General features: G+C 42.2%; 1 protein-coding gene across 5 annotated transcripts in view; it reads left to right on the plus strand.

Moving 5' to 3' along the window:
• abhd18 (abhydrolase domain containing 18) overlaps positions 1 to 3866 on the plus strand; it is a 147945-nt gene extending 144079 nt beyond the window's left edge. For all 5 annotated transcript variants that reach the window (XM_068042859.1, XM_068042867.1, XM_068042879.1 and 2 more), the window contains one exon: positions 2995 to 3866. In XM_068042859.1, the coding sequence (XP_067898960.1) occupies positions 2995 to 3046 (52 nt within the window). In that variant the 3' untranslated portion in view covers positions 3047 to 3866. The remainder of the gene's footprint in view (positions 1 to 2994) is intronic.
• The last annotated feature ends 7782 nt before the right edge of the window (positions 3867 to 11648 follow it).

The raw sequence follows: 11648 nt of genomic DNA on the forward strand, positions 1-11648 counted from the left end.
TTGAATCTGGTTCCACCATCCTTTCAGGCAGTACATTCTAGATTACAGCAGCTCACTGCATTAAAAAATAAATTCATGTTGCCTCTGGTTCTTTTGCCAATCACCTTAAATCTGTCATTGAATCACCTAAATCTGTCATTGTGGCAGATTTAACTTTTGGGCAGCCAACCAGTGGAGCATACTGGCTGACGATTCTGGCAGCGAGGAGGCTGCAGTGATTTTGAGGTCAGGGTCGCTTTTGAATTGAGCTGGTGAGCTGCGTCGCCAGATGGGCAGCTTTAGGCAACTTGCTGGTTTTGGGCCACAGGAATGTTGACAGCTGCAGGTGGGTCCTGGAAGGAGACCAAGGAGGCAAGCTTGAGCCTGCAGCGGCCCACCGTGAGGCCCAGAGGAGCACTCCTGGCATCACAAAGATAAACATAGACTTACCTGTGGGATCCTCTTCAACTGGTCTGCCAGCTTCTAATGGATGTAGTATGCATTCTGCCCATGACACAGCTAAATTGACAATGATTTGCATTTTAAACGGACGTATCACCGGATTCGGGGGTTGTTCCTAATGCCCAGTGGTAGGACCAGATTAGGATTACCAAAGCCACAGCAACATCTGGAGCAGATGGAAGTCTTTCCCCTTAATTTTTGGGTTGCTGCTTCTCCGTTTCCACTGAGCAGGAGGCTACCAATGGTGAAATGATTAAAATCAGGGATACTCGAGGCCAGAATTAGATGAGTGCAGATATCTCAGAGGATTGTGGGACTGGAGGAGATTACAGCGATAGGGAAGGGGGAGGTCATGGAGGGATTTAAAAACAAGAATGAGAATTTTAAAATCGAGGCTTTGCATAACCAGGAGCCCATGTAGGTTAGCAAGCACAAGGATGATGGTGAACAGGACTTGGTGCGAGTAAAGACATGGGCAGCAAAGATTTGGATGACCTCACATTTACAGAGGGTAGAAGGTGGGAAACCTGCCAGGAGTGCTTTGGAATAGCCAAGTCTAAAGGTAACAAAGACATTGATGAGGGTTTCAGCAGCAGGTGAGCTGAAACAGGGGCAGAGTCAGGTGGTGTTATGAAGGTTGAAATAGGCAATCATAGTGATGGCATAGATATGTCGTCAGAAGCTCATCTTTGGGTCAAATATGACATCAAGTTTGCAAACAGTCTGGCTCAGCATCAGACAGTTGCCAGGGTTGGAGTCGATGGTTAGGTAACAGAGTTTGTACTAGGGATGAAAGACAATGGTTCTGCCTTCCCAATATTTAATTTGAGGAAATTTCTGCTCATCCAGTACTGGATGTCGAACAAACGTGCACTTGTGAATGGACGCAGGGAAATCTCTAGTTACGTGGCCCTGGTTATATAGCAATTATTAGCATAAATAAAAATCTGATAAAAAATGGGAAATGAATAGAAGGGTGTCCAAAGTTAATATCAGAGGGATAATGCTGACATAGCTTGGAGTCAGTATGCAGCCTTGACGAACTGTTGTCCAAATTCCTAAACAGGTGTAGTGAATGAGGTCCAGAAGCTATTTGAGGGTTGAGTATTGGAGGACGCACTAATGGAGGTATGAAGATCCGGGAGGTGTACAGAATTGGTTACAGGGCATCAAGATAATGGCAAAGTTGGATACTCACACCATATTCAGATAAACATACTCCATATGGTTCCATGTGCCCACATATCTCCCAGTTTGTTCAACTATCCTGAAGCAGTGCATAGATACACAAATTGCTAAAAGTAGTAATGGAGCTTAAGAAGGCTGTTTTTTTTAAATCAAAGCATACAAAGCACGGGTTTCATTGGCAGGATAGAACTGTAAAGCAGAGAGGTTCTGTTACACTTCTATAGAACCTTGGTTTAGGCCACACTTGGAATGCTGTGCACAGTCTGGTTTCCATATATTAAAAAGTATATAGATGCATTGAAGAAGGTGCAAAAAAGATTCAGAAATATTATATCAGAACTTGAGGATATCCTTATCAGGAAAGGCTGAATGGGGTGCGGCTCTTTTTCTCTAGAATAGACAAAACTCAAGGTGACCTGATAGAGGTATTTAAGACAATGAAAGGATTTAATAATGTAGAGAAGATGTTTCCACTTCTGGGGAGAGCAAAACTAGAGGTCATAAATATAGGATAGTCACTCATAAATACAATAGGGAATTTAAGATAAATCTCTTTTACTGAGAGCGGTAAGATTGTGGAATGCATTATCACAAGAAGTCGTTGAGGAAAATGGCATAGATGCATTAAAGGTGAAGTTGGATAAATGCATGAACAAGAAAGAAATAGCAGGTTATAGTGAATGGATTAGATGAGGACAGATGGAAGGAAGGAGGCATATGTGGAGCATAAACACCAGCATAGATCATTTGGGCCAAATGACCTGTTTCTGTGTTGTATACTTGATATAAAATGGTTCCTTTTCCATATATAAGTAGGAGATGGAGCTTTCGTGACAATTTCATATACTGCATAGGTTGGAACAGCCCTGGCTCCCAGTACTACTGTTTATATTGCTTTGAAAGTGTGATTTGCAATCTTGACACTGAAATGGTTAGGTATGATAGGGTATGCAGACAGATGCCTTGAAAAAGGGTTTGAGCTAAGTGGGGGAAAGTGCAGACAGACCCTTTTGGGTTGGATATGACATGTCGTAAAGAAAATGCAGTGCTGGCAAGCATAATCATGTGTGTTTCTATTCTACATGAGGGGATGATGTGAAAGAGATGATAAAGGTTGTAATGACAAAGCTTCAGAGTGTGAAAATTCAGGCTTGGGTGTGAGAATTCAGGATAAGTTTAGAGTTCAAGTGTGTCCTTCCTCTTTTTGGTTTTTTTTGTTATATTTGTTCCCTTGCTCCCTCATAGGTTAACTACAATAGGGATAAACTGATATGATTAAATGGAATTTACTGTTGACAGTACTAAATAATCACATTCTACTTATTGCACATTTCTTCAAAATTCACAACTTTTTTTTCCTTACAGGCAAGCCATTTATGATGCATTTGACCGCTTCCTTCAGAAGTACACCATCTAGGATTGAGCATTGGATGTCATGCTGATTGTAGTCCTCTTGTGATGTGATTTCCTTTTACGGCTGACAGCACTACGGCTGGTCCAAATTACTGCTGCAAGCAACTTTGTACCAAGAATGGGAACTTAATCATCCTGTACTTCTTGGAAGCCACTTAGTATTACAGTAACAAAAATGCACTGTACACTAACCTAGTCCAAGTTATTGGTCTGACATTCAAACTTTGTTGAAACTAACACTATTATATTGTCATAAATAGTGCAACCAAGATGCTCTTAGTAACATTAATAGCCAACTCGATTGAATAGTTTTTACATTTTCACTGGTAAACTATTTGTGTATGTTGGAGCGTGCTTAATTTTATTCTTGGACTTAAATATGAACTGCAGGGAAAATAGATACAAATTGCATTTTTACAAGAATAAGTACAAGATAATAAACTAAATTTATGTACTACAAAATAAAACTGACTTTCAACAAATGTAATGGGAATCTGCACAATATCGTATTAAAGGGAGAAATCTGGTGCTACTTTATGCTGTATAGTGCCTACAAAATTTAGAAACCATGATCCTGATATAACAGGGTAACATTTTAAATTAATTTGTTAATTTCCTGAATCTATACTGGAATTGAGATCACACGGTAATCTTATGATCTTAATCTTTGCCTGTGTGTAAACCATGATCTTTGGTTTGAGTTTAGTGAAGTTTGCATGGAGAACCTGTAACTGAAAATTGATGAAGTAGCTCAATGCCTTCTGTGAATTTTATAATTAAGTTTAAATATTTATAATTTTTGTTAATAAAACTCATGAAAGATGGCCTGCTTCTTTTGTTTTGAGGTAATAAGAGTGATAAATGTTGTAATTTATTGCCACACAAATTCATAGAGATTATGGAGTTACATAGATGGTATTCATAGAGCAAAGGTGGAAAGGGTACTTTCCAATGCCCAGAGCAGAAAGAGATTATTGCTTGCCTCCCATGTCCCTCCATATGTATCTCTAAATCTTTATAGACTGCTGTACCTCGTGGGAATTCTATACTCCCTAACCTGACTTTTTAAAAAGACTTTTACTTGTGCATATTGCAGCAGAAAAATCCTCCCAAATGATGGTAATCCTCCTGGAATTTTATTATGACAATATTAGTTATGATACACAAATAGAGCTAAAAAGCTTCAACACAACTGCTCTGTTGGTTGTTTTACAATATTTTCAAGTCCCCCACCCACCACCACCCACCCCCCGCCCCCAAAACCGATTCTGATCTTCAAAGCTGAATATTCAAACCAAAAACTTGATTCCTTCCTTTCAAAGTGGAATTGTCCTAGATAAGATTGAACTGTTCATTAAAGCAGAGATGTAATCAGAAATTGTTCTTAATCCTAAATGCCATTACAGGAAATATTTGTATGTTTACAACTGTTGGTTTGAGAGTTTAACATGTTACATATTTTAAAAGCTGCTGGTTAGAAGCAGACTGACACCAGACATTCTGCATAGTACTCCTGATATGAGGACATTGAGTTCTGTTACAATTACATGAATGGGGACTGAGAGTTATGGGTAATGTATTCCATTCAGTATCACTGAAATGGAATTTAGATGGCATCAATGTTTCTACAAAGTGATCAATTGTTTGTCCCCACTCCTCTCTCTGTTTCATAAAAGATCAATGGCTAAACACAATTTGTGATGCTTCTTCCATGATATTTTTATATTCACGCTCAGTCCAATTACCGACCTGTCAGTCTACTCCCGACACCTTTCATCACTTTGCTGATGATCATCAACAGTGCCACTTGCACAGCAATAACCTGCTCACTGACGCTCAGATTGAGTTCCGCCAGGGCTACTCAGCTCCTGATCTCATTGCAGCTTTGGTCCAAACATGGACAAAAGAGCTGAACTCCAGTGGTGAGGTGAGAGTGACTGCCCTTGAGATCAAGGCAGCATGTGACCGAGTATGGCATCAAGGAGCCCTCGCAAACCTGGAGTCAATGGGAATCGAGGGAAAATTCTCTGCCTAGCACAAAGGAAGTTGGTTGTGGTTGTTGGAGGTCAATCATCTCCGCTCCAGGACATCATTGCAGGAGTTCCTGAGGGTAGTGTCCTAGGCCCAACCACCTTCAGCTGTTTCATCAATGACCTTCCTTTCATCATAAGGTCAGAAGTGGGGATGTTTGCTGATGATTGCACAATGTTCAGCACCATTTGTGACTCCAGATGCTGAAGCAGCCCATGTCCATATGCAGCGAGACCTGGACAACATCCAGGCTTGGACTATTAAGTGGCAGGTAACATTTGCGCCACAGGCAATGACCATCTCAAACAAGACAGAATCTAACCATCTCCCATGATATTCAATGGCATTACCATTGCTGAATCCCCCACTATCAACATGCTGGCGGTCACCATTGACCAGAAACTGAACCGGACCAGCCACATCAATACTGTGGCTACAAAGGCAGGTCAGAGGCTGGGACTTCTGCAGCAAGTAACTCAATGCCTGTCTTCCCAATGCCTGTCCACCATCTACAAGGCACAAGTCGGGAACGTGATGGAATACTCTCCACTTGCCTGGATGGGTGCCGCTCCAACAACACTCAAGAAGCTCAGCACCATGCAGGACAAAGCAGCTCGCTTGATCAGCACCCTATCCACCACCTTCAACATTCACTGCCTCCACCACAGATGCACAGTTGCAGCAGTGTGTACTATCTACAACATGCACTGCTGCAACTCACCAAGGCTCCTTCAACAGCACCTTCCAAACCCCCAACTTCAACCACCTAGAAGGACAAGGGCTACAGATGCATGGGAACACCACCACCTGCAAATTCTCCTCCAAACCACACACCATCCTGACTTGGAACTATATCACCATTCCTTCACTGTCGCTGGGTCAAAATTCTGGAACTCCCTAACAGCACTGTTGGTGTACATACACCCCAAGGACTGCAGCAGTTCAAGAAGACAGCTCACCAACACCTTCTCAAGGAAAATTAGGAATGGTCAATAAATTATCGCCTAGCCAGCGATGCCCACTTGCCCCAAACGAATAAAAAATTCCAGGCAACATCCTCGGTAAAGCTCCTCTGTACCCTCTCTAATGTTATCACACCTTTCCTATTGTGCAGTGACCAGAACTACATGCAGTATTTCAACTGTGGCCTAACTAGTGTTTTATACAGTTCCAGCATAACCTCCCAGCTCTTATATTCTATGCCTTGGCTAATAAAGACAAGTATCCTGTATGCCAACTTGATCAACTTATCTACCTATGCAGCAATCTTCATGGATCTGTGGACATGCGCTCCAGAGTCCATCTGTTCCTCTACACTTCTTAGTATCCATTTATTGTGTATTCCCTTGCCTTGTTAGCCTTCCCCAAATACATTACCTCACACTCCTCTGGATTGAATTCCGTTTGCTCACCTGACTAGTCCATTAACATCTTCCTGCAGTCCACAGCTTTCTTTTTCATTATCAACCACACGGCCAATTTTTGTATTGTCCGCAAACTTCTTAATCAAAACCCCTACATTCAAGACCAAATTGTTGATATATACCACAAAAAGCAAGGGACCTAGTACTGAGCCCACCGCAACCCCACTGGAAACAGCCTTCCAGTCACAAAAACACCCATCCACAATTGCCATTTGCTTCCTGCCTCTGAGCCAATTTGGCTCCAACTTGCCATTTTGCATTGAATCCCATTACTTTCATGACCAATCTGCCATGTGGGACCTTATCAAAAGCCTTGCTAAAATCGATCTGGACGACATCAAATGCATTATCCTCATTGACCCTCCTTGCTACTTGCTCAAATAGTTCAATTATGTTAGTCAGACACGATCTTCCCTTAACAAAGCTGTGCTGACCGTCTCTGATTAATCTGTGTCTTTCTAAATGAAGATTTATGCTATCCCTCAGAATTTTTTCCAATAGTTTTCCCCCTACCAAGGTTAGGCTGACTGGCCTGTAATTACTTGATCTATCCCTTTCTCCCTTTATGAACAATGGTACAATGTTAGCTGTCCTCCAATCCCCTGACAGCACGCCTGTAGTCAGAGAAGATTGAAAAATGATGGTCAGAGCCTCGGCTATTTCTTCTCTTGCTTCCCTTAACAGGGAAATATACATTTTGTCCGGGCCTGGGGATTTATCCACTTTCAAAGGGGCGGCACAGTGGTTAGCACTGCAGCCTCACAGCTCCAGGGACCCGGGTTCGATTCTGGGTACTGCCTGTGTGGAGTTTGCAAGTTCTCCCTGTGTCTGCATGGGTTTTCTCCGGGTGCTCCGGTTTCCTCCCACAAGCCAAAAGACTTGCAGGTTGGTAGGTAAATTGACCATTATAAATTGTCACTAGTATAGGTAGGTGGTAGGGAAATATAGGGACAGGTGGGGATGTTTGGTAGGAATATGGGATTAGTGTAGGATTAGTATAAATGGGTGGTTGATGGTCGGCACAGACTCGGTGGGCCGAAGGGCCTGTTTCAGTGCTGTATCTCTAATCTAATCTAATCTAAAATCAAAGCTGTTAAACCCCTTAATACTTACTCACTATGTCAATTTCATCTAATATTTCACATTTCTCCTCCCTAATTGCAATATCTGTATTGTCCCTCTCTTCTGTGAAAACAGACACAAAATATTCATTAAGAACCATACTAATATCCCCCGCCTCCACACACAAGTTGTCCTTATGGTCCCTAATATGCCCTACTCTTTTCTTCGCTATCCTCTTGCTCTTTATGTATTTATAAAAAATCTTTGCGTTTTCCTTGAATTTACTTGCCAATATTTTTTCATGCCCTCTTTGCTTGCTCTGAACCCTCACTATCTCTTTCTTGAATGCCTCTCGCTGATCTGCCACTGATTTACCTTCAATTTTAGCTGTTTCCAGTCCACTTGAGGTAACTCACATCTCAGCTTAGGAAAATTAGTTTTTCTCCAGTTGAGAACTTTTATTTCTGGTCTATCTTTGTCCTTTTCTATAACTACCCTAAACCTAACTAAATTATGATCACTTCCACCAAGTGGTCCTCAACTGATACCCCTTCCACCTGCCCACCTTCATTCACTAAAACTATGTCCAGAACCGCCCCTACTCTTGTTGGGCTTGCTACTTACTGGCTAAAAAGGTTCTCTTGAATACATTTTGTTACAAAAGTGCTTCCATTTTTTTATATTTTTTGAGCGCTTGTGTTTTCTAATTGTGGAGATGGATTCATTGGAAGATCAAAGTGATTCCATAGATGCTGGACTTTTTTTAAAGGGTCACTGGAAGGACTCTGTTTAAAAACATTTACTGGATGTCACATATCTTCAGCTAAGTAACCAACAGGTGCCTTCTGACTATGGGAGTTGTTTACAAGAGAAGTGACATGTCAGGATTTATGATGCTCAAGAGTGGATTCCATTTTTGAATACTGTTGAGTCAGGTGGATTTGTAGCCTGCTGAAAGAAACACCCAGCTCATCTTTTCTCCACCTCTCCAACTCTGAGAAACCCTGAAAAAAATCCAATGTGTGATAGCTGTAACGCCTGATGCCGCATTTCTCCTGAGAAGCTTTTGGAAGATTTCCTCTCGACATCTCCTGAATGAACTGCTTCTGAAAAGATCCCAGTGGCCCATCTGCATGTACTCAGATGCTAAACTGTATGCGATCTGGAAGATTTCTGTTTTCTTCAAAAATTAACAAGTACTTTGGCCAAAGCATCTTTATTTTTCCTTTAACTAGTGTGTGCGTGTGTTGGGTATTTAGAAGGGAATATATATGTATGTATTTACTGTCACATTTCAAACTGTTTGTTAAAGCTTTGCTTCTTGATTGACTAAGTCTTGTTTCATAATAAATTAATACTTTTGTTGTTTATTAAAGAAACGCAGTTGGTAGATTTTATTCTGAAACTAAAATAGATAAGAGTATATAATTGACAACATCAGTAACTGGGTAAACATTTAAATATATGTTGTGACTTTGGAGAAGTGGAACTAGGGAAAGACAGTGCACTCCTCCCGCCTTGGTCGTAACAATTTTAAGAATTCTGCTCCCTCGGTGCCTTTGACGCTATTTCTATCCCAGTTCATATAAGGATAGTTGAAATCGCCCACTATTGCTGACCTGTTATTTTTCTACTTTTCAGAGTTTGCCTACATATTTGCTCTTCTATCTCCCTATCTTTGGGGGTCTATAGTATACTCCTAGTAGTAAGATTTCTCCTTTTTTAATTCTTCAGTTCAACCCATATGGCCTCACTTGATGATCCTTCTACCATATCAACCCTCCTCACAACTATAATTGTTTCTTTAATCAATAATTGTGACCCACCACCTCCTTTTTTATCCCACCCTCCTCTCATCTACAAAACCTGTAACCAGGAATGTTAAGCTGCCATTCCTGCCCTTCTTTCAGCTATGTCTCAGTAATAGCTATAATATCCCATACTCTCACTTATTAATCTGTGCTCTCAGCTGATCTGCCTTATTCCCTAGAATTCTTGCATTGAAGTATGTACCATTTACCATTACTCCCTTGTTGTCTATTTTCTAGCCTTTATTTCTTCTGCCTTCCAAACCTGCTTATTAATTTTCTGCCTTCCATTTCCAACTTTTCTTCTCTCCCTTCTGAATCTACTCTCAGGTTCCCATCCCCCTGACAAGCTAGTTTAAACCCTACCCAACAGCATAGGCAAACCCCCTCAAGGATACTGGTCCCACTCCTGTTGAGCTGCAATCCGTCTGATTTGTAGAGGTCCCACCACCCCCAGAAGCACTCCCAATGCCTCAGGAATCTAAAGCCGTCCCTCCTGCACCATTTCTCCAGCTACGAGACTATCAGCTCGATCTTCCTATTTCTGCGCTCACTAGAATTTAGTAATCCAGATTACTAAACAGATTACTACCTTTGAGGTCCTGCTTTTCAATCTCTCTACTACCTCCCTAAACTCTGCCTTCAGGACCTCATCTCTCTTTCTGCATATGTGATTGGTGCTAATATGGACTATGACTTCTGGCTGTTCACCCTCCCTCTCAGAATGTCCTGTACCCTCTCAGTGACGTCCTTGACCATGGCACCATGGAGGCAATATACCATCCTGGAGTCACGTCTGCGACCGCGGAGGTGCCTGCCTGTCGCCCTCACTATCGAATCTCCTACCACCATTGCTTTTCCACTCCTTTTCCTCCTCTACTGTGCATCTGAGCCACTCATGGTGCTATGCATTTGGCTCTGCCTGCATTCCCCAGAGGAACCATCACTCTCACCAGTATTCAGAACTAAATACCGGTTGGATCCCTGCCCCGCCTGCCTGGTCCTCCTTGTCCTTCTGATGGTTACTTATTCCCTCTTTACCTGCACATTTTTAAGTTGTGGGTTGACCATCTCCAGAAAAGTGCTATTCACAAAGCTTACAGCCTCGCAGATGCCTGTAGTGAATCCAGTTGCTGCTCAAGCTCCAAAACCCAGAGCTTGAGCTGTTCTAGCTGATAACACTTCCTGTACATGTGGTAGTCCAGGCCACAAGAAGTGTCCAGGATTTCCCACATGGCACAGGATGTGCATTCCACAGAGCTGAGCTTCCCTGTCATGCCTTACTTTCTATACTATTAACTAGAAACACTTGCCAGCTACTCACAAATTTGTTCCTTCCCTGGTTAGGACATCACTACAGCTGTTTTGTAGGTATTGCTTTTGTTGTCGGAGATTTAGTTGGAGCTGTCTCCCCTGTTTTAACTCCTCGATTGCTGTGTTCAGTTGCTGCTGTCGCCACAGCCTGCGAATCTCTGCAATAAAAATGTCTCCCTCCTTACCTGATTAATGCCTCTAGACTTTGGCTGTCAGGTCTCACACTCTCCTGCTCCCTCATTCGGACCGCTCCATGTTTTGTAAAGCCCAGCTCTTTCCTCACTGTGCCAAATTCCTTCACTCACACCTAAAATTCTGTAATCTTTTAGGACGGAGGTTTGTCCCCTAATCTCTGGGTACAAATATATAGGAAATTCCAAGCCTAGCTCTGTCCTGTAGGTGGTACAAGCATGATTGACTGCAACCAACTGTATTGTAAAATTCCAGACATGCCAACTGTTGTGAATTTATTGTGAGAGATGTGATTTCTAAGTAAAATTAAGCCTCATTCATGATCTTGTGATAGTCCTCTGAAATCTCACGATTTCTGGCAGGCATTCAAAATGACCAGTGATAAAGGGTTGGCTGTGGATTGCACCAATTATTAAGGTGGGCAGTCCAAGCACTGACCAATAGGAGACGAGCAGAAGGTTTCATCATGTCAATCATCAAGTGTGGCCCAATGATGGTGGTTAAATTGCTGTTCCTTTACTGAGGTCATCAAGCTGTGCCATGGAGCAGTGAGAGTGGAGTTGTTGATGGGAGTGGGAATAATACGAGAGAGAGGGAGAAAGATGGAACCGGGTAGCTCTGAGCACCAGCAGTGGCCTTATGAGTTTGTTTTGGCTCTAAAGTAATGAACTCTCCTTTTGTCATTGGCACCAGCTAGGAAACATATTTGGGGCCCGGGCCGTGCCTAACCTCTCATCACTCGTCCCCGATAGCCTTCTCGCCATGAATCTCCAGT

This window comes from Heterodontus francisci, chromosome 1 (genome assembly GCF_036365525.1).
Source record: "Heterodontus francisci isolate sHetFra1 chromosome 1, sHetFra1.hap1, whole genome shotgun sequence".
Taxonomy (NCBI): domain Eukaryota; kingdom Metazoa; phylum Chordata; class Chondrichthyes; order Heterodontiformes; family Heterodontidae; genus Heterodontus; species Heterodontus francisci.